General features: G+C 45.2%; 1 protein-coding gene across 1 annotated transcript; it reads right to left on the reverse strand.

The window, feature by feature from the left end:
* Nucleotides 1–1,244: 1,244 nt before the first annotated feature.
* On the reverse strand, nucleotides 1,245–24,585 carry LOC118770520 (protein arginine N-methyltransferase 8-B-like). The gene is made up of 10 exons (XM_036518245.1): nucleotides 23,380–24,585; nucleotides 17,686–17,904; nucleotides 16,823–16,978; nucleotides 13,855–13,918; nucleotides 11,111–11,253; nucleotides 10,197–10,284; nucleotides 9,233–9,348; nucleotides 6,771–6,921; nucleotides 2,711–2,832; nucleotides 1,245–2,094 (listed from the first exon to the last, which is right to left on the reverse strand). Exons 1-10 carry the CDS (start codon nucleotides 23,446–23,448, stop codon nucleotides 2,011–2,013), a joined length of 1,212 nt encoding a protein of 403 aa, XP_036374138.1. The 5' UTR covers nucleotides 23,449–24,585; the 3' UTR covers nucleotides 1,245–2,010.
* Between the last annotated feature and the right edge of the window lie 2,101 nt (nucleotides 24,586–26,686).

Genomic DNA, 26,686 nt, shown 5'->3' on the forward strand with positions numbered 1-26,686 from the left:
AGAATGAAAACCCAAAAAACATACTGACTTTAGTTTCAAGGCAACAACTGTCATTGTGCATGCTGCTTTACACAATCTATTCTTGTGCAAATATAATCCTAAATAAATGTTTGCCATAAAGGAAATGTATTGCAGTCTTTCCCAATATGTACAGTACAAGTTGATACGTAAATCAGTTTATACATATACACACACAGATTTATACTGAACCAAAGCAAAGTACAGTAAATACAAAGACATCCTATTTACAGGTGGGACACAGCTCTCTGTACCTTAGAACTGAACATTCTGTTCCTGTCAAGACAGGACATCGTTGGACCCTGCTGCGTATGTGTCAGTGCAGGTGCCTATGAATATTCAATACCAGTGAGACCGCCGTTTGCTTGGTTCTGATTGCAGTCGAAATACACAGAATCGTTGTAACTGACAATCATTCAGAAACCGTAAGTTTCAAGGCCTGACAGCTAATGAATATCCACGGAGAGGAGAGCGAGAGGGAATACAGAGAGATCTTCAGAGCAGGGTAGCGAGAGGGCTGTGTCATGTTCACAAATAAGATGTCTTTGGTAAGGATGTGTACCGTGCTTCAGTGCTGAGAAGGAGGTCACAGTTGGGCTGGAGGAAGCCTCCAGCTGTTGCCTTGGCAATGACCTTTGTTTAAGAGCACAAGTGAAGAGGAGAAGCCTCTGCCCAGAACCCACTCTCCAGGACTGACCAATGAGGATGCAGAGCTGGTGCCCCAGTGCATGATGGGAAATATCCAGTGAGGAGAAAGTCAGTGGATGGAAGGTCAGGCCAACAGGGTTCTGCTTCTTGGAGACCTTTGGAAACATGTCTCTGTACCCTCACACTGAGCCTGTCCAGTCCACGGTGGGAGATGGATGTACCTACATTCCTCTGCTCAGCTGAAGAAATGAAAGGCATGATGGGAAATGTCCTTGGAGCACGGGAGGCTGATGACCTGTCTCGCCACGGTAATCCTGGGACTCCTTCTGAAGTACACCGATTATACACATGCTATACCTACCAACAGCACAGCTTTAACTGCAGTCTGGAGGTAATGCACCTCTCAGTATTGCACACTGTCACACACAAATACACATCCTACAGCAACCACAAACCATAATTCACAACCCATGTATCACTGTTTTCTAGTCACTCTTACCCTACCCCCACCCCACCCCACTTAAGCAACCCCCAAAAACACTGCAGAAATAATGTTATACAGAATATTGCACTGCCCATGAAAAAAGTGCTTTCCAAGCTTATTTTCTTCTTGCTTTACTGATAAAAATAATGTTCTCTGTCCTGAATGTATAATTAAACATATAATACCGGCAAATGAAGAATTCTGACACTGACTTAAAGGAGAATAAAGGACCAAGCGTGCAAATGAACACTAATATCAAATACTAACTTACAACATAAGCTTATTTTGAATTGTTGACATTCAAAATGTCAAAATATTTTATTTTTGATTGGGACCAGTATGCTCCCTGGTATTTATTACTTTACTAACAGTTAATTATCCTTAAGGTAAGTAACAGTCCTTGCACTATCAGGTACATAACATGGTGTGGTGCAGGGGGCAACATATGGAAGCTTTCTTTTTACAATATAAATACAGGACAGTGTCCTCCTGTGTACAAATTAATTTTCAAAGATATACGACCACCACAGACCAGTCAACCTGTCTCGTTATCATTTGTCTTCTCAAATTATCACTATCACTAACAACATTCATAACAAAAATGAACATTCTGGAATCTTGGAGTGTCATATTCCCAGTTGCACTCCGGGCTGTCTGGGGGTTCTGGCTAGCGATGGTCTGGCAGGCACCGGCATCATTACTTTGGGTGCCACCCTGCGCTGATGACATCACGCAGATGACCCCTGTCCTCCAATCGGGGCTCATCTCTCGTTCATTAGAGCCTGATGACGGCGAGGCGCCCCTCTGCTCCCCCCCCCTTTCAGGGAGTCACTGGCTCCACGTCGCCCTCCGCTGGACGCTTAGCGCATCTTGTAGTCGTGGGAGATGGCCGCCTCGCACAGCTGCCCTTTGAAGTCCAGCTCGACGGTGAAGTCCAGATCACGCTGTAAGACAAGACATTCCTTCAGGGCGGTGGGGAGACAGACATGAGTAAGCAAGGGGAGTGAGAGAAACATTTCTTAGACTAAGAGCTCTGTCAGAGCTTCCCAATTCTGTCTGTCAGCTGAGCAGGCGCAAGGACTCTGCCTCCTCAATCACTGCCGACCGAAGACATCAAAAGATCTTAGCGGTGTAAATTCTGCTGGTTTACTGTGGTAGTATTTACAGCACATTGTTTCTCTTGACCTCGACAGTATACTGTATATCACAAAGGTATGACCGCAGTCAGAGATGAGACAGGAGGATTGTGGGAAAACGTTACTGGAACTAATGAATGTGAATGGATGCGCTGAGAATGTGCTTGCTATCTTACTGCTGACATCAGACACGGTACCCCCGTCTGAAATGGAACTGGACACGCTAATTTATCAGATCTCTTTGCGATCATTAAAATGACTGAATGCTGAGTTCATACCACCTCAGACTCAATGAAGAGAAATGAACTGCTGAAGGGAGAAAGCCTGGTGAGGAAAACAGGCTGTGATATCAGGCGAAACAGGTTAAGGACCGCGATGGGATTAAAGGTGTGCTTCCTGCCTCCTCCATCTGTCCCACACTCACGTTGTTCTTCTCATTGGGCTTCATGGCGATGCTGCCAAAAATCTCCTCCCCCCTGCGGACGGTCAGGTAGTCCTCCAGGTAGAACACCGTCTGCTTCCAGTGTGTGTATGGAGCATCAGGAGCTGTGTGTAGAAACACACACTTACTGTCAACACGAACCTGCTCTTTAATCATAAACCCTAAATCCTCTAAAGACCTTTAACGTTAAATGTTAACCTTTACACCTTTACACACAAATCTCTATTTACCTCACACCCTCTCTGCAAGGAGAGAGATTCAGATTAAGATGAACACGATCCTCAGTGTTAACACAAACCTTAATTTTACACTCTTATGCTCACAATCCTAAACGTTAGGCCCACAGGCAACACAAACCTACTTTTACTTTACATACTCACCCTGCAAGAACAGAGACTGACAATCAACATGAGCCCATTAATCCTGACTTGTAACCCTGAGAGTGTCTTGCCAATACACAGTGAATCTGACCCTAACTATTAACGCAAAATTTAACTTCACGGCGATATGCAGAAGTTTGTGTGTTTCAAATACCGCAACTGTGTTTCGATGTGGCTACAGGAAGTGGAGAAATTCTGGTCAAACACTTCCCTTTTGCCCAGAGCTGTACAGCACAAAGGTTAACATGCACACAGTGAACATAATACAGCCCCGGGGGCAATTAATGTCGTGATCAGACAACAAGCTTGATTAGGTAGCTAGGTAAGTTACTGAATCACAAACTGCTGTCTAAGAGTTGACTACAAAGAGAAGCAGTTACTGATGTCTTCTGGCAGGATAGTAAACATGTTCGTCTCAAACTCCTATGCTGCCTTACAGGCCTTTGGCACTCCTAAAATAGCAGCGAGAAGAGACAGACGTTTCTTTCAAGTTCTCCAAAGTAAGAGCAACTTCCAGCCAATAGCAAAATGATACTTAGGTGCAACTTCCACACTGGATTACAGTAATTCGAGCACTCTCAGGTACCTTTATGCCTAGCAGGTGAGAATGTCTCCATCTCTGGCTGTTACATTGTGTTACATATGTGCTTAGCAGACACCTTTAGCCGGAGCGACACACACACAGCTTACATTTATACAGTACTCGTACTGCAGAGGTAATTCAGGCTGTGTACCTAGCTCAAGGGCACAGCAGCACTGGGGAACCGAACACACTCCGGCCCAATTCCTTATCCGTCTGACAGATACGGCACGCAGCTTCCTGACCGCCCGGCGTTTTCCTGGCACAGAGCGGCAGTGAGGAACAGGCCGTGTGGTTTCTCCGCCAGGGCTCCGAGATTAGAGCCGTTTTTTGTTTTTTTAACGTGGCGGACGGGCGGCGCTGGCTCTCTGTCCGGCTCCTGTCCCCGTCCGTCTTCGTTACCTCATTACCGTGGAGCAGAACAGACACTGCCGCTCCAAGGACTGCGTGTGCTTATCTCTGGCCGCAGACCCCCGTTAGCTCATACCCCCCCCCCAACCCCACACATCCGCACTGCAGAGCGAACAGCTGGCTCAGCCGTGGGGGTCAGTGAAGCAGACTTGGATTGGGTTTCACTGGGCTGTCCTGGGGTAACCCCGCAGCTTCGGGTTTTAAGAGCACTCCATTAAGCTTTCCCTCTCCTCATCACTTCACTCCTGAATGTGTGATCGCCATCAGACATTTAGTGCTGACGATGAGCACTGTGACTACTTGTGATAGACCAATGGCAAGGTGTCTCTCTCTCCCTCGCTCAAGCCGCAGTTCTTCCAATACCTCTCACCAAAGATGTCTCCAGTCTAGTTCTTGTTAGTGACATGATTCGTGCTTGATGCTTTACATTAACCAATCACATGGTTCTGCGATGTTAATTGCTCTCGGTCTTTCCATTTGTGCTCTACATATCAGAGACTGATGGGATTCACCCCGCCCACCTGACCTGAACAGTGGTCCAATCAGAGACTTCAAAGCACAGGGGTTCTGGCAGAAGAGGCTGGCTGGGAGAATGCCTGAATTTCTCTCTGGAATTCACTGATGAAAGAGACAGCTGGCAAGAGTGCAGAATTAAAACAAACGCCTGCTAAATATTATGTAAGCCCTATACAGAGGAACCAATTATCATAATGTTACATCACTTTCTTTTAGCTCCTGATAGTCAAAAAGAGAAATGTATTTTCCCCAGGGCCTGCAATTAGGGCTGCTAACTTTACTGGCTCAGTATATTGCCTACTGCATCACAAGAAGACCACTAGGGGGCAGTCACTGACAGTTACAAATAATGTACCCTTTCCCACTCAATATCACCGTCAAGCCAAGCCTCTTTGCCATGCAAGTCAAACAACATTAGATAAAAGTAGTTATGTATTGATAAGTTGACACTCATCCACAGTCTTCTTACAGGAAAAGGAGTCTTGGCTGCAAACCTACTTCTCTCTCTCTCCCTCTCTCTGTTCTGTAATAAAGCCCTCTCTCTGACCTGTAAAGAGATCGAGGCTCAGAGAGACCGTACGGTCTGGCTCATGCCAATTAGTGTGTGAAATGCTGGCCCAGCTGGGACCAAGCAAACCCACAAGACAAGATTCTCTTCTCTTCTCTCTGTTGTGAGAATGTTGTAAGTTCCACCTTATAAGCCTGATTTCTGGGTGTTTTCTGGACAGTAATAAAAGGCAGTAAGAAGTAAAAGAGACAGACACACCAGTCTGCTTCTTTTCAGTTTGTCCAAAATAGCTGGGACCGACAGCTGCAGAGGTGAAACGTCTGTACCAAATTCTACAGTGCATTCCTGCCATTCTAAGGATATCAGAATCTACTGCTCATTACACTGACCCAGCTGGGGCACTGCAGAGCGCCCCCTGGAGGCCAGCGGAGGTAAGTGGGCAGCAGTGCGGCGTAGTGGTAAGGAGCAAGGCTTGAAACCAAAAGGTTGCTGGTTCAATTCCCCTCGGTGGCACTGCTGTTGTACCCTTGGGCAAGGTACTGCCACAATAGTCTCAGTAAAATTAACATAATATAACATGTAAGAATTATAACCTATGTAAGTGGCTCAAGTGGCTCTGGGTAAGAGTGACTTCTAAATAACAATAATAATGTAATGTAAAGATGGTGTCAGTGTACTACTCTGCCACTGGGAGACTGATGTAAATTAATGCAGTGACTTACTGTCAGACATGTGAAATCTCTCTCTCTCTCTCTCTCTCTCTCTTACACACACACACACACACTGGCTCAGCAGTGACAGCAGAACTCCCTGTTCCTGCATCGGTCACGTGACACACATCCTCTTCACCTGGAGTCTCTCTGCAAATCAATGCCGGGTGCTGACTCTGCAACAGGTTCAATACTGAGTACTCACTCCGGTGCAGATTAAATGCTGATCACTGACTCAAAAGCAGGGCGAATACTGAGTACTGAATCCAGAGCAGATTAAGCAATGAGAACTCACTATGCAGTAGGCCAAATCCTGAGTACTCACTCAAAACTGGCAAAAAACTGAGAACTGATTCAACAGCATGTTACATTACAAGCACTGCCTCCACAGCAAGTTGAACACAGCACTAACTCTGTATCTGGTTAAACATGGCAACAGGTTAAACATATCTTACTAAAGCAAGATCTTCGATCCCTCTCTTCAGTCACTGATTTTGCTGCATTTGTCGGTACATCCGAACATGATCTGGGCATTTCTGCAATTCTCTCCCTCCTGCAGTCTTCCATCGAGGTCATTTTCAAATGCACATGGCATAGAGGACTTAGAGCACACCAGCTGCTTCCCGTTGCCAGCAGATCGAGGTGAATTCTATTTAAATTCAGTCAATTCAGGGAATGAAATGAAATTCAATTCATGAATGGATAATTGCCCATCATTTCCTATTGAAGGTTTTTCAATGAATGAATTGAATTTTAATTCACTTCCTTAATTGACTTAATCTAAATGGAATTGACCCCAACTCTGCTAGCCATGCACAGAGGATGTTCTTAAAGGTGAACGGTTTCCAAGGTGGCGGAAGCTGAGAGTGCTGAGCATATATAGACAGGTTGTACAGCACTGTTAGAGTGATGAAGGGCCCAACAGGTGAGACCTTACCTGTAGAGAAGCCCGTCTTCTTGTGACATTTGGTGAACTCGATGTTGAAGTAGGTGACCAGAGCGTGGACGTAGTCATTGCGCTGGATCTGAAGGCAGAAGGCGGAGGTGAAGGAGAGGTCTTCCGTCTTGACCGTGTAGATGTCCACTTCCTGTCGAGGGAGACAAGCCCCGCCCTATCACTTGAGTGAACATGCAGTTGAACCCCAGCGCAGGCAGATGGGTAACCTGCACCCCCCCACCGTCAGCAACACTTAACCCTTTGATGCACTCCGTCACAAGCGGCTTCTACAGCAGAAAAAACAGGATGGACTGCACAGCATGGAGTCTAACGGGAAGAGGAGGAGGAAGAGGAGGAGGAAGAGGAGGGCCCTGCTCTGTCATGTGCTGCACCTTGATCTGTTATGCAGGTGTCCTTTGTTACACCTGAGACACTCCACTCTTCTCCTGGGAGTTCTCTTTCTCTCTGGCTCCCTCTCTCTATCTCTGACTCTTTCTGTCTCTCTCTTTCTCTCTTGTACTCTCTGAAATTCAAATTCAAATTCAAATGCTATTTTTGGCATGACTGCTTCAATGATAACAATATTGCCAAAGCAATCATCTTACAATTAGGTTGTAACATGTAAACAGATCAGTAATGAATAGTAGGGAAAAACTAAACATTCAAACACACAAGCAATCAGATATCAGTCTCTCCTTCTCTCACTCTCCATATATACTGAGGGTACAAAGGAAGGAAGGAGGCTACAGGGATTTAAGCTATTTAGTCCAGTACAAAAATATAACTCAAGTCTTGTCAAAACCACTGCCAAATACATATTTTGCAACCAAAAACTCCAGCCAACTACTGGCAGTGTGTCCTTGCAGGGAGCAGTTCGTAACACGAGAAAACCTGCTTTATCTAGCCGCCGCTTGCTAGCAGCTAGCCAGGGAGTAGAAGGAGAGAGAACGCCTAAGGCAGAGGCGTGAGAGAGAGAGGGATTTAGAGATCCGAAAATAGCCAAAGAGACAAAGCACGGCCGTCGCTGGGATAGTCTAAAGTAGGTCTTAAGATCTCACCAATTCAGACATCACTCTTACAGCACCAGTGTACTGCAGTTCTGTCTGACTGCATGGCTCAGCAAGGTAGTGCTATCCTCTGAGAGCTAAATGATTCGCCCCCCACTTGCTTTGAGGCGTCCTCACAAATGTGTCTTAAAAATAGCGTTAAGCTCTGATTAACTGGCAATTAGAGGAGGCCCTCTGTTCTTATTCTATACTGCTGGGTAACCGAAGGGTGGGAGAGAGGCATGCCTTATGATCCGATGTAATGAGTTCTATAATGCGCTCACAGCTGGGGGCATCGCTCTCTTTTCCCCTAGCGAATAAGTCTTATTTATTTGATTGAAAAAAAAGAGAGAACAGGATCATTAAACATCATTCCCTCTTTCTCACATTTACAGACATATCCCTGAGGTATCTACCATTTTATACCTTCTATCGATCTGTCATTTTATACCTTACATCCTGTCAAGAGCCTCAAAAGTTCCTGAAAGTCACAGTCCCCATTGAAAAGAGAGGAACCATTATTTGCTTTGACAACTATACTGCTGAGACCGATGATTTCTGTGTTTTCTAAAATCTATAAGATTCTGAGAGCTCACAGATGCTCCTGGTGTGTCTCCATAGGGTCAGTGATACCGTTCAATCTTTCAGAAACTGTTTCCAACCGTGCGGCGCTCGGGTGCTTTGATTTTATCTGCGCCTCATCTTTTTAGACACTGAAAATTGTGCTCCCGTCATTATTATGAAAAGGGGAGGAAGACCAATTTCTTTTGACATTTGTATCTTCTTTCATGGTAAAAATCAAAGGGCCTTTAAAAGTGAGGACAGAGGGGAGGAAAAGTCATTTGTCACAGAAGCAAAGGAAGGACAAAACAGTACAATCTGATATTACCAGATAAGAAGGTCGATGGAACACAGCGAAAGCAGGAGTCTAGACATGGCCATTGACATGCACCTCACAGACACATCTGCAGTTAAGGACGAGGGTATATTCATGGAATACCATTTGCCCCTTTGTAACGTACCAAGTACATACCGAGGTCTTTTGGAAAGAGCAGCTTTTGACTGCAGCATTTTGACGGCCATTACAGTATGCTCTCACCATCTAATGCACCATTATGAAATACGCCTGGATACCTAGGGACGGTTATACAACCACACTGTGTGTGTTCTGACCCAGTGTTTAGTCAGTTATCTGTGAGTCACCCTTGGTGCCCACACACACGCGTACACACACACATGCATACGCACATACACACACATACACTCACATACATATACATGCGCTTATACACGCACACACACACACACACACACACACACACATATATATACATGCACAGTCATATGCATGACCTGCACTTACAAACACACATGCATACATGGACACATTGCACTGAGAACGAGGTGATCTCTGACCTTTATTAAGCAGGAGTTGGTCACCACCTGCTTAGGGTCCACAATGTCCACCAGCGGCTCCTTCATGGCCACGTTCCGAATGCAAGTCATGTCAAAGCCGTATACGTTTTCCCACCCTGAGGACAAGCAGAAGGCGCACAGAAACGGGCGTGTTCAGCTCACTCGGCACACCTAAGAGTGCATCTGTTGGTCACATTTCCGTCAGACATCTGTAAAACTGGCTACAGGAAAAATGCAGACGTGATTACGTCCCCTTTCGTGCAGGAGGGGTTTGCTTCCAGAAGCGCCGTGGTCAAAGCCCAGCGTGCTCATTTCGTTGGCACCTACGGGACTCCGGAGCTGCGGCAGGGGAAGATCGTGAGGGTTTGTACGGCTGCTGCTGCTTTCAGATGGGAATTACATAATTCATGGCTCGTGCCTCCTGCATCATTCGCATGAGAGATGAGCACCCAGAAGGCCTGCAGGCCTGATTACACCGAGAACTTCCTCTCCTAATATCAATCTTTTCACTGCCACTGTCAGCCTGGAGGACAGACCACATGCAGGACCGAGACTGAAGTGTGTGCGTGTGTGTGAGAGTGTGTCTGTGTGTATGTTTGAGTGTGTGTGTGTGTCTGTGTGTTTCTGGGTGTGTGTGTGTGCGTATATGTGTGTGTGTGTGCGTGTGTGTGCGCGTGTGAGTATGTGTATGTTTCAGTGTGTGTGTGTGTGTCTGTGTGTGTGTGTGTGTGTGTGTGTGTGTGCGCGCATGTGAGTGTGTGTATGTTCCAGTGTGTGTGTGTGTGTGGGTTTCTGAGTGTGTGTGTGTGTGTGTGTGCATGTGTGTGCATAGGAGCACACTTCTAATTTCATTTACAATGCAGAAACACGAGTGAGGACCTAAGCTGATACCCCTCTTTAGACAGAGGGAGGGGCATGGGGCCTTTTCTGGCCTGAGGCGACACGCAGACAGACGGGCACTCACAGTGTATTTTAAAGTCCTTGTACTGCCTGTCCTCGATGGCCACCACATACAGGGCAGCCCGATCTGGAAACATCAACCCCCCCGGTTTCTGTTGGAGGAAATGAGCATAATCAATTTACCTGACGAAGGCATCACATTTTTCAGCTGCGCAGATGAGAAAAAAAAAAAAAACGCCAAGTGAACCCTCTGTTTGACCTTCTCTCTCAGTTTTCTGGCTGCTAGTCAAGTACCTGGCACTTTCAAGCAGCCCGTCACACGTCACATTATCGTTTATCAGCCAGCCCCAGAACACTGCAGCCCTGCACATCACTGCGCAGAACTGCGCATCTCAGAGCAGAGCTGCAGCTGCATGAGGAGAGCGGATCTCCCTCTCTAAAACACCAGAAACACAACCTTCATCTGCAAACACTCACATACATGCACATGCACACACGCACACACACACACACGCACACACACACACACACACACACACACACACACACACACACACACACACACAGATACACATACACATACATAAGCGCACAGAAACACACACACACACACACACACACACACACACACACACACGGACGCACAGACACACACATTCATAGGCATAGCGCACATGTTCACTCACACACATTCACATGCAGTGTACATGAATACGCATACAGAAACACAACCTTCATCTACAAACACTCACATACATGCACATGCACACACACATACAGACAGATATATGTATATACATATATTAGCGCGCACACACACACACACACACACACACGCACACACACACACACTCACACACACATACTCCGGTCTCTGGATTCTCACTCCAGCACCAGAGGGACATTTGAGGACACTGCCGGATCACTGCGCAGACACACCCTGCTGTTTGGATGTACCCACGGTGACACAGTGCCTACCAGCCATTTGTCCCTGGCAAAGATGACGGTGTTCAGCATGGACTCGTAGAAGAGGCAATAGCCCATCCACTCGGAGATGATGATGTCCACCTGCTCCACCGGCAGCTCCACCTCCTCCACCTTGCCTTTGAAGATGGTGATGACTGCAAGAAAAGGTGACCAGGTGAGAGGCCAGCACAGGTACAGTTCCACAGGGCACAGTCTGTCCAGCCTTCCATAGAACATTCAAATAAATAAACCATACACCATTAAATCTGACAGTATTTAGGTTCCTTGAATACACATCTTGTTTCAGTTATTTTGGTTGACCTCATTAAAAATATAATTTCTTGCTTTTCTGGTGGGATTGCAGTTCATCATTTTCCAAAGTCAACACTAGCAGAGTAATAGGAATGTGTGTTTTCCACTACAGTGCAAACACTAGAACCAACAGTCTATTTAAAATATTCACGATAGATGTAATTCTTTTATCAAAAAAAACTTGAAACAATTGAAATCCCTAGCCAAGATTCAGGAAGTGTTCAGGTGTTCAAGATTCAGGGTGTTCATTTCACGCCTATAAAGCAAACATTTTACTGATTTTGAATACAGATACAGTATATTTTTGTAGGGAATTAGCGTTAATGTACAATAAACAGTAAATGCGTCATGTCCATAAAAAATATGTTGGCCTGGTCTTGATAACAACAGAACATCTAAACTCTCATCTAAACTCAGCTCTCTCTGATGCATGACCAATAAGAGGACACTTGATTTTGAGCTCACCGGCACTAGTCAGTTGGTTTTCTTTCTCTATGGCACTTCAAAGCACATTAAAATCAGGTGCCCTGAACCAATTAAGCTATTTGCCCTCTGTTTCAGTGTTGACGTTTCTAATGATTTTTTTTTTTTGCAGCAACCAAGTCTTCTCACTTTGTACATGCTGGTTTCCAATCCCTTGAGTGCACTGTGAAGCCAGCCTTGTTCCTTCTGTCTGTGAACACGCAGCTAGAGCACTGCTAAATGGATATAAATTCACACGCTCACACAGAAAGACTGAACCTCTTTAAGCATACAGAGAGCAACTTTATTAAGTTAAGGTCTGTATTTATAAATTTCACTGACTAAGATATTGAATTTATAGAACGGGTAACAAGACAATATGAAAACTTTCACAGAAGGAGGGAGAGAAGCAGCAATGAATTATGGGTCTTGTATGAGGGTTGGATAACATGAAGCTGGTTAAGAAAGAAGGATTCAAAATCACTTGTGTTCTTTTTGTAGGTTCCCAATATGTGCACCCATTATCTTAAGTAATGGGTGCACAGTAAGGAAAAACATTAAATTTGAGCTTTTCTGTGACATTACCCATTAAATCTGTGCAGTCTCATTCCATATATTACAACATAGCAGTGATCATCTAATCAGTCCTCCATGAACCTATATCTTTGCCAGGATTTAAGAGATCCTAAAGCAGTAAGTTAATTTTCACCGGCTTTTGTAGTCCTTAAAGCTAATATTTTATCTCTTGGTACTTATGTCCTTTCACAGGGTAGTGCCCAGCCAATCTATTATATTTCATTGAACTGACATTGTTAGAGAGGAAAGCTAATACATAGACATTAAGGGTTTTAAAACTATCTTTAATCATGTCCTTGGATCTCTATCTTTAAACCCGAGGATGAAACGGTTGCTTAGAATAGCTGCTCGTATTAAATAACTGCAGATTTTTTTTTTGAGCTGAGCCAGGCTGCCAATTCCCAGTATAAACTGTGATAAAAGTTCCTAGTAACGATGTTAATGCTGAATAGTGACTGCCCACGGTATCACACCACCAGCTGCTCCTTGCCTGCTGCGCTTGTATGGTAATCAGCTTCTCCCCGAGTCCGTGTGACTGAGAGAACTCTCCTTCCGACAGAGATGACTTAGAAACGCAGCTTTTGTTCGCAGCCTTCTGGGAGGTTTCTGTACATGGTGTGGTGGATAGAGGAACTCTTTGTTAGGGAAATGTGAACCCCCTCCCCCCAACCACCCTTTTTTTGTACGGAACACAGTGTCCTCCGTGTCCTGGCATTGCCAATATGTAACAGAACCAAGCAGAAGGACAGGTGGGCAAAGGTGTGGAGTCATGGTTAGGGAACCAAGTATACAAATTGCTGCTGCTGTTGTACCCTCAAGCAAGGTATTTAACCTGAACTGCATCTGTACATATCCAAGTGTATAACAGGGAAATGCTGGTTCTGTAAGTTACCCCCAAAAACAACGTTTGCACAGCAAATACATAATAATTAGGCCAAAATGACATACTATAGATGCATTGTACAGATACGCCTAAATCTTCTCTGTAGTAAAGGTTTTATAGTTATTTGTTGGGTCTTCTGGCATGATTGGTTTGCTGGCTGAGCGTGGCTGTTTTACTGACATAAATATGTGTTCTAATACCTTTTAATGGTTTGCTTTATGACTCTTCCTTTGTGCTTTAGGTCATGCAGGAAGGGTGTTCTGATAATTGAAATGGCCTATGACCTGAGTCACCTGGATACACCAGTCTGACCTCAAAGTGAAAGGGAGGCAAGATAAGTTAAATTGGCAGACACCAGCAAGATGGCTGTAACAGAATGGCTTTGTACATTCACTGAATGACTTACTGCATTCATAGGCTGAAGTGTCAACCCGTTCTCCTTTCCCCCATATCTCTACCGTGACTCCAGTCATATATTAAGGAACGGAGCACAACCTCTAAAGCCACACCATGCAGGTCTTACCATTGTCCAGGTGGTTGGACTTGATGATCTTCTCTGAGTATTCCGATATACTGGAGCACTCAATCTGAAACAAAAAAAAACCACAATGCATGATGGGAGTAAACTATGAATGGATGGACACACACACAGTCACATTCTGGAACGTTAACAGCGTGTTGTGTTCCGGAAAGTTAGCGGTCTGTGAGGTCTGCAGTGTCTGCTTACTCTGCGAGGCTACCTCTCTGCTCACACTTCAGTGAGATCAAGCAGCAGAATGAATGCTTTTAACCTCTCTACCAGAGTCGTTTAGTTCAGGTGATAAAGATTGACTTGAGCCGTGTCCTTCCTGTTGGGAACAGATCCTCTCTGATTCAGCGGGAGAAGGCTTGTAGAAAATGTCACATTTGCATTTGGCGAATCTCCGAGCGAATCTGCGAAGCAACACCTCCCGTGCCTCCAAGTCTGTCAGAGGGAACGGTCCCGGCCTGAGACTCTCACCGCCCCTGAATCATCGCTCACGCCACAACCAGCGCTCCGGGACACCAGCGAGAGAGCAGGGATGGGACCTTCCTGTTCCTCTCTGCATCCTAGGTGTGATTTACGGTCTGATTCAGTATGGGAAATAATCCATGTTCAGTGACTGAACATGTTCGTGTTCTTCAATACTTTAATTTTGAAATTGGCTTTGGTGAACAATGAGGCTTCAGAAAAGGAACCCAACAACATCACACCACACCACAGCCTGCATATAGGAACCTAACATCATACCACATTACAGCCTCATTAGAGGAACCCAACACCACACCGCACTACAGCCTAAACACAGAAACCCAGTATTACATTACATTACATTACATTACGTCATTTAGCAGCATTAGCATTTAGCTCTTACCCAGAGCGACTTCCAAATAAGTGCATACCTATGCTAAGAGTAGTTATCGAGAAGTATTACAAGAGGTCAGTAAGATACTGAGTTAAGTGCTAAACTAGTGTGGAGTGCTTTTTTATAGAAAATAGGATAACGCTATACTACAGCCTCAACACAGTAACCCAACACCACTCTACCCCGCAGCTCCCTGGTCTGACACTCTGCACTGTGCAAGCTGTGCTGCTTATTACTGTACAAACAACCCCTCATCTTTGAGCTGCCGCTGAGGGTCAGCCACCCTGCGTCTCCCGCTGGCTCTCGCTCAAATCCGGGCGCCGGCTGAAACGCGCACAATGAATGAAACATCGATAAGGTGCAGGCCGGTAACAGGACCCTGCTGTATAACCGCGGCCTATGATTGGCACTATTTCCATCTCATTCACAACGGATCAGCCTGGCTTCCACTGGCTGTAAAAAGCAAGCTATTATTTACAGCTTCCAGCCCTGTCCCGATCTCAGAGTAGCAGAGCCCTCATTAACGTCAGGGTCTATTACAGTCACCTGGAACTTCTCCTCCTCAGAAGATATCTGTTCCCTGCTCTATGCAGATTCAGACACATTTATTCTCTCTCCTCGCTCTTATTTTCAGTCTCCACTCTCGAGCCACGACCAGGCTTACCGGCCTCAGTACAGCTACACTGTATTTCCACCCAAGCTCTGCAGGGACCAGACATGGAACTGGCCCATTGAAGTTCAGTGGCCATTTGGTGGTGACCTGATCAGAAGCAGGACAGGGGTTGAGTCAGAAAACTGCACATTCATTGTGCTTGATATTGCAAGCAGAAGACTCTCTGCAAGTTAGCAAAAGGGGGTGTAGAGTGGTGGATTGGGAGGGAGCCTTTTTCTCCTGCTTTGGTCTTTATGACAGCTAATGTTTCCCCCCTCTATCCAAATCTGTGTGACGAATTACAACCTCGAGATGTGCGATGTGAGCACAGCGATGTGCTTCCACTGAAAACTTAGCAGGGGATCTTTTTAAAAGGACATACCTCAGGTATTGTGCTATGTAACATGAAATCAGAGGTAGGATCTCAAATTTAGTGTTTCTCACACACAGAAACACACACACACAAACATGGGCACATACACACACACTCTCATACACAGACATAAACATGCACCCATACACACGCTCACGCACACACACACACAAACATGCACATGCACACACACACACAAACATGCACCCATACACATGCTTACACACACACACATGCAAACATGCACCCATACACACGCTTACACACACACACACGCAAACATGCACCCATACACACACACACACACACCCAGACACATGCACACACACACACACACACACTATAAATTGGGCTGTCCTGGAAACTTTTTTTTGTGCACAAGAATACATGAATAACAAATCACTGTTTTAAAAACCACTGGAAAGGCAGTGAGAGATTTGCAATGACAGTAGATGTTTCCAACAGCTCTGCTCCCAGAGCTTGTTAACACACGCACACACACACACACAAAGTCAAAGCCGCGTTCACTCAGATGAAGATGAGAAAAGCCACTGAGCCACTTCACGGCACCCCATATCCTTTAAGGGCTTTCTCCAGTGTGTAAACAGCTCTTTCATTTAAAATCCACACCCCAGAATAACCGTGTAAATACCACTGTCCCACTGCCCCACCAGACACAGCACTAAGAACAGGAGGCACAAGCCAGGGCAGGCTTCAAAGGCCTGTGCGACACTGTGGCTTGTGATTGTGAACATGGGCAGTGGACAGCACTGGAGCTCTGCTGGTGTTTATCCCCCGAGTTCTCTAATTACATTACATTACATTATTGCCATTTAGCATACATTCTTATCCAGAGCAACTTACAGAGGTTACAGTTTTTACACGTTACTCCTTTATACATGGATATTTCATGATTTCACTGAGGCAATTCTGGGGTTAAGTACCTTGCCCAAGGGTACAACGGCAGTGCCCCATTGGGGAATCGAACCAGCAACCTTCCGGTTACAAGTCCTCCTCCTTACCACTACGCTACGCTACGACCCTTCGCCTCTCTGCGGCTGTAGTGGGGGTGGTCACTCACCCCGTACACGTGCCTGGCTCCCGCTTTGGCCGCGAACATGGAGAGAATGCCGGTCCCGCTGCCCACATCCAGGACAATCTTGTCCTTGAAGACGTGCTTGTTGTGGTACATGGAGTTCCTGTAGGTGAGCGTCCTCACCTCGTCCTTCAGCATCTCCTGCGGGGGGGGAGGGGGAAACAAGCAGACGCACGTCTGGACCCTTCTCTTTCCTCTCCCCCAGGAAAGCCTGGGTGCCTGTCAGTCTGTCCCAGCGCAGGGCACAAAATGAGGGCGTCTCAAAACGTTCCATTCGAAAGTGACTTCTGACACATCCGGCTACAGTGTAATGACTCCATTTTCGGGGGGGACACGGCACATAATGGAAATGGATCATCGTGAGACATTACGAGGAGGCAGAATTGAAGCAGGGGCAGTTATGTGCCATCAGAGGTGAATTCGGAAGGAAATGGGAAATGTCAGAGCGAATTTCAATACAAATCACACAGAGCCAGTGTGACATTCAGTGATGTCATTTTCATTACTGCGGCATTAGACTTTTCCAAAGCATGTGAATTAAATCTCTCACAACTCTATTCAAGGCTGGAGTTAAGAAAGCAAGGGGAGCAAGGCTGGTGCGATGCAGAGCCAAGAGCTTATTGGATGCATGCAGTCTTGCCCAGTATTTACAGGCTACAGTAAATAGCCCATACATCCGTATCCCTTTGCAAAGCTTTTTATGTGGTCTTGCCCTGCCAGCCACAGTCACGGAGCAGGAAAACACCTGACCTACACAGTAAAAGCATAACAGAAGCAGGAGAAACTTTGCAGTTCTGCCGGGGCGATAACGAAGTGAGCCCGCAGGGGCCCAGAGAGAGCCGCCATACCTCGTGGATGCCGAAGTGGGCGTAGGAGTCGAAGTAGTAGTCCCTGGAGGTCATCTCCTCGGGGTTGAGGAACTTGGCCATCTTCCCGCGTCCGGGGCAGCTGGGAAGGGCGGCGGGGTGGGGCGTGTGGGGGGTGAGTGGCACATGGTGGACGGACGGCACAGGCTTCGGCAGGGGGGCAGGCTGCACGGACTGGGAGGGGGCGACGCTGATTGGTGGCTGCCGGGAGACAGGAGGCGGGGACACGGGTAAGGGGGAGGGGTTAGAGGACAAATCATGTTAGAGACCCTGCTGAGCAAAAAAAAAAAAGATAATTTTTTAGAATCAGGTGGCCAGAGTCTGGCCATGGTCCAGAGTCTTTCCTGAGTCAGACCAGGGTGGAGGATGTCCTCTCTTCCCTTTCCGTCTTGCCTATGAGCCGTCAGCAGTGTTCATACGCAGGCAGACAGAGATCTGAGAGCCCACTCACCAAGACAGCACTGTGACTCCACTGACAGGGAGTGGGCCTACTCTGGGGGAGAAAGACTATGTCAAATTCAGCACTGCGGGGAGGGACACCCAAAGCTCTCATTACCACCTGCATCACCTGTGTGAGAATCCAACAGGGGGCCTATTTGCTGAATCACCACAATGTGACAGCATCTATCAGGTGACACTTTTTCACTCTTTTGGGATCAGGTATGACAGGAGAGAGAAATGACACTTGAAAAAACACCTACATTTCATTTTTTTACTGTTTTTTTATTTTGGGAGCACATTCACCTTAAGAGACTTCTGATTATACTTTATGCATATGATAATAAAGTTCAGTATATTGCTCTCTGTCACCCCTTGTAATCATACAAAAATGCTATCCTGTCAACTGCCCTTTTTCCTTGGTTACAAGCTGTCCTGGCTAAATTTGTGAATTTTGAGTAGGAGTAGCTCCCACAGAAGCATGTACAGCACCACACACACACACACAACACACACTATCTGTTCAGATTCAAATCAGTGTTTTTGACCCAATGACCTCATATTCTGATCTCGGTGGTCTTCCTTTGTTCTCTCTGAAATTGGGGTCAAAAAGACCGGAGCTAACAAGCGACAGCTTCTCACAGAAATGTTAATGTAATTCACTAAAAGCAGATAGAAGGCAAAATGAATTTATGTCTTATTAGTCATAGCAGCCTTTGAGATTTGATCCACACAACTGGTAAAAATTGCACTAAAGCACACATACTTGCAGTATACAAAATGCCCAAATGTTTTTGATATGCCATTCAGTAAAAATCTATGCACACTTGTTTTAAAACAAAACCAACAAGAAATCGTGTCATCCAAAGTTCAAGACGAAGCAGGTGGAAGTGATATGGAAGAGAGACTACTCTCTACTTTCTAATCTAATCAAAACTCACTGAGTTCCAAATGCAATGGAGCAAGATCTCTTTCAAAGTCAGTGTGTCACCCTAATGAAATAAATAGCTGGGCTGCCTTCTTAAGCTGTAAGAAATCTGATCGCCATAACAGCTCGGAGTGAGAGTGTTACTTCAGATATTACACAGACAGGGAAAGGTCACTCCACAACAGTTAGGATACGCCCAGCCAGCAAATAACATTAAACCAATCCTTCCATAGAGTTGTATGGTAGCAAGGTAACTATAGCTAAAAAAAGAGTGAGGACACAGATGTCCCTTGTCCTCCATGGTCATCTCTCAACATGGCTTCCATTTCCTACCATTGCTCATCATGTCCCTAGATCTCCAGACACACCGCAGCAGCTGACCCAAAAACCCCATAATGCCTTGCACTCTCTCTGCCTGATCACACCTCAGATATTCTCCCATTCTCACGCGCACTGCCCTCATTACCTCACTCTGAAACACCTTGATTGGAAATTCCACACACATTTTTCCACTTTAAATTGCTTTTGTATGGAAATTGGTTGCTACGCTCACCCATGTCCTGGTTTTTGATTGCCCAAATAACTTTGAAATATGTTTTGGCTTAGACCTAGTTTAAAGAGGCAACTACCCATTTCCTTTCTTTCAGTTAAGGACTTCTAAAAAAAAGTTTGCCTCCCCGCCACACACCCCACCTCCACCCTTCCCTGTACTAGAGAATCTTTCAGCCACATAACTTCTAATTTCATTCACTCTCTCAGCTTTGCACAACTGCATGTATACTGTAACTCAGATAAGGAAAAAGAATTTAGGGACCTATGTTGTTAAAAAAATCATGCAGTTGAGTAAAATCTTATTGTACTATACTGATGTCTGTAGAAAAATTGGACCATGATGACCATTTGCAAACACAGTAAAGAAATGTGTAGGGCTACTACTGGCCAAAACGGTTCCTTGAAAAATCATGTCAATGAACAGGTGGGGCAGGTGAACAAGTGGTTAGCATGGTTTGATTGGAACATAAGACAAATGTAACTACAATAAAAGTACCATGGCTTAGGTGAAACATTATTGGAAAGCTGTTTGCAATGCAAAATGTCAAAAACAGTGGGTTTCATTGGATGATGACACCATCTCCAACCAAGACATCAGTTGGCAGTGTGCATGAGAATGGGAGAATACGTGAGGTGTGATTAGGCAGAGAGTGTGCAAGGCATTATGGGCCTCTGCGTCAGCTGCTGCGGTGTGTCTGGAGATCTAGGGACGTGATGAGCAATGGATGAGCAACTGGAAGCCATGTTGAGAGATGACCATGGAGGACATGGGACATCTGTCTCCTCACTCTTTAATCTCAATGTGCCACATCAGGGTGGGGGACCATTTACACACTGATGACAGGAAACCATCTGATTGTTCTCTTACCTTTAGTAACACTATAAGGTTGTGGATGGAAATGCATTGATTCTCTTGACTCATGATTAACTCTTCACTTTTGATGGGTGTTCTACAGCCGCTGTGATCAAATGAGCCCCCAGAGTTTAAAGAGCCCGGTGGTGCCCGCAGTGCCGCGTGTCTTCCCCTCTCCTCTCTGGAAACAAGGTTACTGTACCTGCAGTTCCAGCCACTAGCTGACCAAAGCAACAGCAACCAGCATGCTTTCATCAATGTCGCGGGGAGAGTGACACGAAGCCACTGTGATGTTGTTCTCTTTATTAGGAAACGCTGCCGTGGACACCAGGGACACAGGCTGGCTCATGCTGCTTTAATTCCTACTGCTGTATTATCTCCTCTCACCATCCTTCCCTGCACATTGCACTGGCTCAATTAGCGCCGAGCAACGTCTACTGAGCAGCTATTAAAACCTGCTGAGGGTCAATGTATTGCTCCTCAGGCTACATGCAGTAATGGACTGTCTGAATGCTGCATATCTGTGCTGGTGATAATGCGTTTTTAATTTAAGGTGCACCTCAATGTTACATCCGCCTATTATTAAGGGATAATTCAACATTTCAATTCAAAGATTGTCACTCGCCATTAACGCGGAGTTGTTAAATGTAATCGCCTGAAAGTGGGCCCGGGCCCTTTGCTTTAATTGGGCTGCAGAGAAGGGCTATAAACCTCAACCTGGAGGGAGCCGCTGCACACCCTCATACCTTTCCAAAGAGGTTCGCTCTCAAGGGGCGGGCACTGAATCTCAGCTATCTGTCTCCTCGCTTGTCTTCAACTGCATTTTTTGAACGTCTATTTTAAGACGCTCCCTTGTGGCTGCTTTACGTGTTCCTGTAGCTTGAGCTACCGAAACGAATAGCCTGGCTGAAATCTGGCTGGCTGGGAACCTGTATTAAAAACACGCATGGAAACATGCATGCTGGCCAGAGCTATCCCAGCGCTGGTTAAAAGGTAATCTCCAGTACCCTGGCACCAGGCTTATGAGCAGTATGTAGCTGCAGTGTTTCTTGCTGGGCCCTGACTGCTTGGTCATATTCCACCAGGGCAGGCAGAAAGTTTCCCATCATGCTCAGATTTTCTGCAGACCTGCAGAGCTGAGCATTGGTGTTCCGCTAAGACAATGGAAAATAAACATACTCACAAGCTGCCTCGTGACAAACGACCAGCTTCACACATCTATCTTACTAATGAGTGATGCGGTTTTTGGGGAATGCTTCTTCCTAGAATTGCTTGGGTCAGTGAGGGTGTTTGCAAATGAATTATGCATACAATGTCTTCAAGCTCTACTGAGTCATCCTTCTTCCTATACCCCAGCACTGCAGCCTGAAGGAAAGGAACAAGTTCAAACTTTGATGGAGGCTTAGGATAAACTATTTTTCAAAGAAACATTTTCATGTATATTTAGTCTCGCTTTGAACTGTGTTCCACCTTTACTCTCCTTGTAATCTGTATTTACTCTACAGTATCCACAGGGGAGGAGAGGCTTAAGCTGAATTTGGAGTATTTGAAGTAGCCTCAGATTGTCCATTATTACTGGTGCAAGAAAAGAAACATGAACATGAACCCCCAGTGCTCTGAGAAGATGCTGACTGTTCAGTTGACATCTGTGTAACTTTTACACAAAGGTACCAATCCACATGTGTGAAAACACTTTTATTGATGGGCTTTCTGTTTGTGAGGCCTCTATTAGCAAAGCAACCTCATCTGCTTCTTCAGACTCTGCAAAGGGAGTTCAAACTTCTGTTCATCCATTATGAACATCCTGGCTCCAGATTTCCTAGGCAGGCCCTCACAAAATACTGACCTACCAGGTCACACACACGTGTCTGTATTAGGGTATTATTTACCACTGCATACACATCTTCACATGTTCATGTATGAGTGGAAGGTCTGATCTTTCATGTGTACTTAATAGAGTTTCTTTTTCTATATCCACACAACCGAAAAGGCTAATTCATTTCTTCGGTGTCATACACGACATCTGAGAAACTTTGCGTAGGTATAAGTGAGCTAAAAGGGAAAAAGTTAAGTAATCCCACTGCGGTCCATATATTGCGAAATACCCGCTTCAAAAAAGACAACAGTAAGAGCAGTATGTGAGAATAGGAAGCGCCAATACTGTATTGGCCATTGACATGTGGACCTCTGTGGAAAACTTTGACAATGACGACCATTTGCAAAGAAATGTGTGGCGCTACTGCTGACCAAAACTGCCGCATGGAGAAATAACATCAATGATGTCCATATTAGCGAGCAAACAAGAGATAACTGATTACCGGTACGTCGGTCTAATCTCTTTTGGTAACACTAAAGGTCCGCTGGAGGGAAGCAGGAAAGCTCGTGCCAATAAGCCCACTGCAGCACAACGCAAGATCGCATTTCACGAGCGGCAATGTCTCGATCTGCCGGCAATCGACTCTGATTTGCTTTGGTGTTCATCATTCGTAATATAATTCAATAAACCAACCCCCAACACATTATCGTTCATGCAAGGCTGCTGCTCTGAGATACGTACGATGTCCCTGCTGCTTCATACACGGTTCTATTACTGTCTCAATTCCCGATACATTTTAATGAGTTTCTATTAATATCTCTGTGCACGAAGATGGCAAAAGTGTAGGTGACATTCTCATGCCACAGATACTGTGCAGGACATAGCCTACGCAGCATCCATTACTGCAGATGACCGGACGGTGTAAAGGAATTTTGACAGGCGCGCAGCCCTGATATTAAATGTAATATCATCCCGATTCCCGGGCTGTTTGTATTTTCTCAAAATTATATGAGAAAGCTCTGAAGGCGGAAAATATGGATATGCACATATTTTCTCGAATTATTTCACCAAAGGCTCTCTCTTACCTACCTCTGGGTTTTCAGTCTCCGCCATTTTTCTCCGTAGGAGCATACAGCGGGAGGAGTGTTTCAATCCCATAAGAGCCAACGGGATTTGTTTAACTCGAGGAGAGGAAAAGGATGAGAGAGATCAGGTGCATCGGATAGTTCTTCTTCTTTATTAGTCCTTTTATATTCCCCCTTTCGTCGTATGCTTTATCTAAAAGTCATTAAACGGCTATTGCAAGAAACAATAAATCATATGTAATAAGAAAGAATATTTAAAAAAAAAAAAAAAACTTGGTTAAGTCCCCGAAGAAGTGCGACCTCTATTTCTAGCTGAAAGGATCCGGGAATCCATAGTGCAAAAGTTATCTACAGTGTTGCTCCTTTTGGGGTGTTAGTGAACATCGCGCATCACTTGGCAACAACTGCGAAAAGTGCAGAAAGCATTCCTTTCTCCTTCTGTGGGATATCGCGACATACAATGACAGTAACTTCATGACAGCCAACAAAATGTCTTTAATTCATCACGCCAGGGGGCACAGGTAGGGCTCCTTAAATCATATTCCGCAACATTGTAACAGAAGAGGGTTCAAGTCCTCGCGCGTGATGTCATCTCACAGAAAAAGTATGAAAAAAATGTCCTTGCCACTTAATGCCACACATTCGTATTTTTTCCTTCCGACAATCCTTCGGTAATCAGATTTCTGCGCCTTTTGGTTGTTATTCAGACTGAGAAGAAAGTCTTGCAGGAAATACAGAGACGAGACTACTAAAATCTAGTCGCCAGTTGACCGATTGGCGTTGTCTATCTATCGGAAAATATAATGCGGTTTCCCATTGCTGTAGACGTGAAGATTCTTGGGATTTCAGTTGAACCTTCTTTGCCGCTTCGTTTGACCGTTAATCGTCAGCGTCATGCCGAAAGTTGAACTTCGCAGCGAGCCGAGAGGGGAATTTGAGAAGAACATTTGGCCACAGGGAAGTAATCTTACATTCGACCTTCATGTGTGAGAATGCATTTCATAAATCGATGCCTCCTACACGCCAACTGGTGCTCTACCTTCGCACTAAATATTTGCATCGTAGAATATGGAAGTCGGAGTCGTATCTTTAGACCCGTAGGAACCAATGGGACCAGTCCTTCTTTTTCCGTGCCATAGCCGTCTGCAGCTCCTCCGACTGTTAGCCTAAAACACAAACGCACCTTGTCAAACGGGCTGTTCTTCAAGAACCCGCCACAAACCGGCATGATTTGTCTCTCCGAAATGCGCTATGCCGACATTGATAAAACTTCATGAACAAATTAAACATGAAATCGTCTATAACAATCTTTTTATTATTATTATTTTGAATGGTTCGATAGAAAAATGTGTGAATTACTTTTAAACATCTGATCTTTATTAACGGTGCGTTGGTTATTTTCAACAGAGGATGGTAGACAGCTTGAGTTCTGCACAAGCGACCTAATTTAAAGGCTCGTTATAAATCTTCCATAAATTGATTTGGGTTCCATGTATGAGATTTGGCTATGTGAATTTGCAGGTGCCTGGTCCGTGTGCTGTGCGATGAACTTTAGATCAGTCGGTGCGCATGCAAAAAAACCTATTTCATTACTATTTAAACTGTTTCCTTTTGATATTAGGTTGTTCGTGTTTACCAGTGTCATAAACCCAGTGGTACTTCGTGAGAGCCAACTCGGAACTCAGGGATCAGGTGGTTGCCAGTTCCGTGCCTGAAGATTCCTCTTGTTCCACTGTATTGATTTCCAGCTCTGTTTTTAATTCTTCTGTGGACAAAATTCAACAAACTCTTTCAAATATCAATCACTTCGATTACGTAAACAGAGACAGCATTAGATTCACTTGCTATTTTTATATAAAGAGAAATTTGATCGAACAACTGTAGCGCATCTTGACGTAGCGCTGCCATGTGAGCTTGTTCGTGGCTATAGATTATGGAGATTTTCTGTTTATTTTCAGGCCACCCGCTTCTCCTGCCACCCACATCTCCGATTGCATAACTCGTCACTCGGGGCAGAATCTCACGGTACAGCAGGTTCAGTTTTAGCCACGGCAGCTAAAATCTAACCCACTCACACATCCCTTTTCATGCCGCCCCCTCCCCCGCCATTCAAGCCCAAGGCTTTTGGCTCCCCGCTCCTAGAGTTGGAGACTTCTGTTGAACACTATTATCACTGACAGGTTGAGCAGACCCAAAGCAGTGGCTCTGTGTACTACTGTCAGGTTGTGACTACAGCAGTCCTCCCCTCACAGAATACTGGGAGTACCTGCTCATGTCTTCCTGACCTGAGAATACCTGAAGATATAAAGTTACTTTCCACCCTCTACCTCAGCACGAACTGCCCTTCATATTTAATGTCTGTACCTTTATTCTCATATACAACAGCAATTGACTGATGTTAAAATTCTATCAACTAGAGTAAAAAAGCGTTCTTTAAAGTAATGTGCATAAAACTGTTTGTTAGATCTTCTGACGTCTGTGCGTGATGTTCTCTGAACATCTGCTCCCCCTTTCTCAGGAGCAAATGATTGTTGTTAACTATGTTCTGTCTTGGTATCAACTGTAAAAAAAAAAATAACCTGTCACAACAGCAAAGAGCCAGTGATGACAACAACAAAGTCATCGTGATGACAACAGCAAAGCTACCTCTGTTCCCTTGCTCATTCTTGCCCCTCAGAATGCCAGACGTGTCGCAACTTTTTTCAACCAATGTGCTTTCTTTTCTCCAGCTCTCCCCGGTATAACACACGGGTATAACTTATGCACAAGTTTTACTTACTGACTGAAACAGCACATACTCGTTAAGCGAATGTTTTTGTGGTTCTGAAAAAAAAAAGATGCGAATTCATTTCAGGAGGGGTTTTGAATTCCAGGGTTTCACTGCGCTATATGGCAACATTACATAAGAATTACTTTTTTTTACTTGTTTTTTGTTGTCTATACAGAGTTGCCCCACTTTTACAATATCAGGTGGACTCCAGGTCCTCTTTCTTTACCATCCCAGCTCGTTCACAGGCTGAACACGGTGCTGCTAAGCTTTTGAGAGGACTTTTAAGCACATTTGGTGGGTGGATGTCAATAGATGAAACAGTAAGAGGCAGTGGGTGGAGAAATCGTTGACTTTGCTGGCACCATGGATATGCTGGTGCACGTGTCCCTGAAACAATGGGCGCACAATGTGCTGGTTCGGATGAGTAAATGCTAGAAAAGAAAGATGGACACTAAGGCCAATGTCATCATCTCCTCTCCTCTCTCTCTCTCTCTCTCTCTCATCTGACCCACGATCCACCTGGACAGTGCTGAAACAGAAC

Source organism: Megalops cyprinoides, chromosome 23 (assembly GCF_013368585.1).
Source record: "Megalops cyprinoides isolate fMegCyp1 chromosome 23, fMegCyp1.pri, whole genome shotgun sequence".
Classification (NCBI taxonomy): Eukaryota; Metazoa; Chordata; class Actinopteri; order Elopiformes; family Megalopidae; genus Megalops; species Megalops cyprinoides.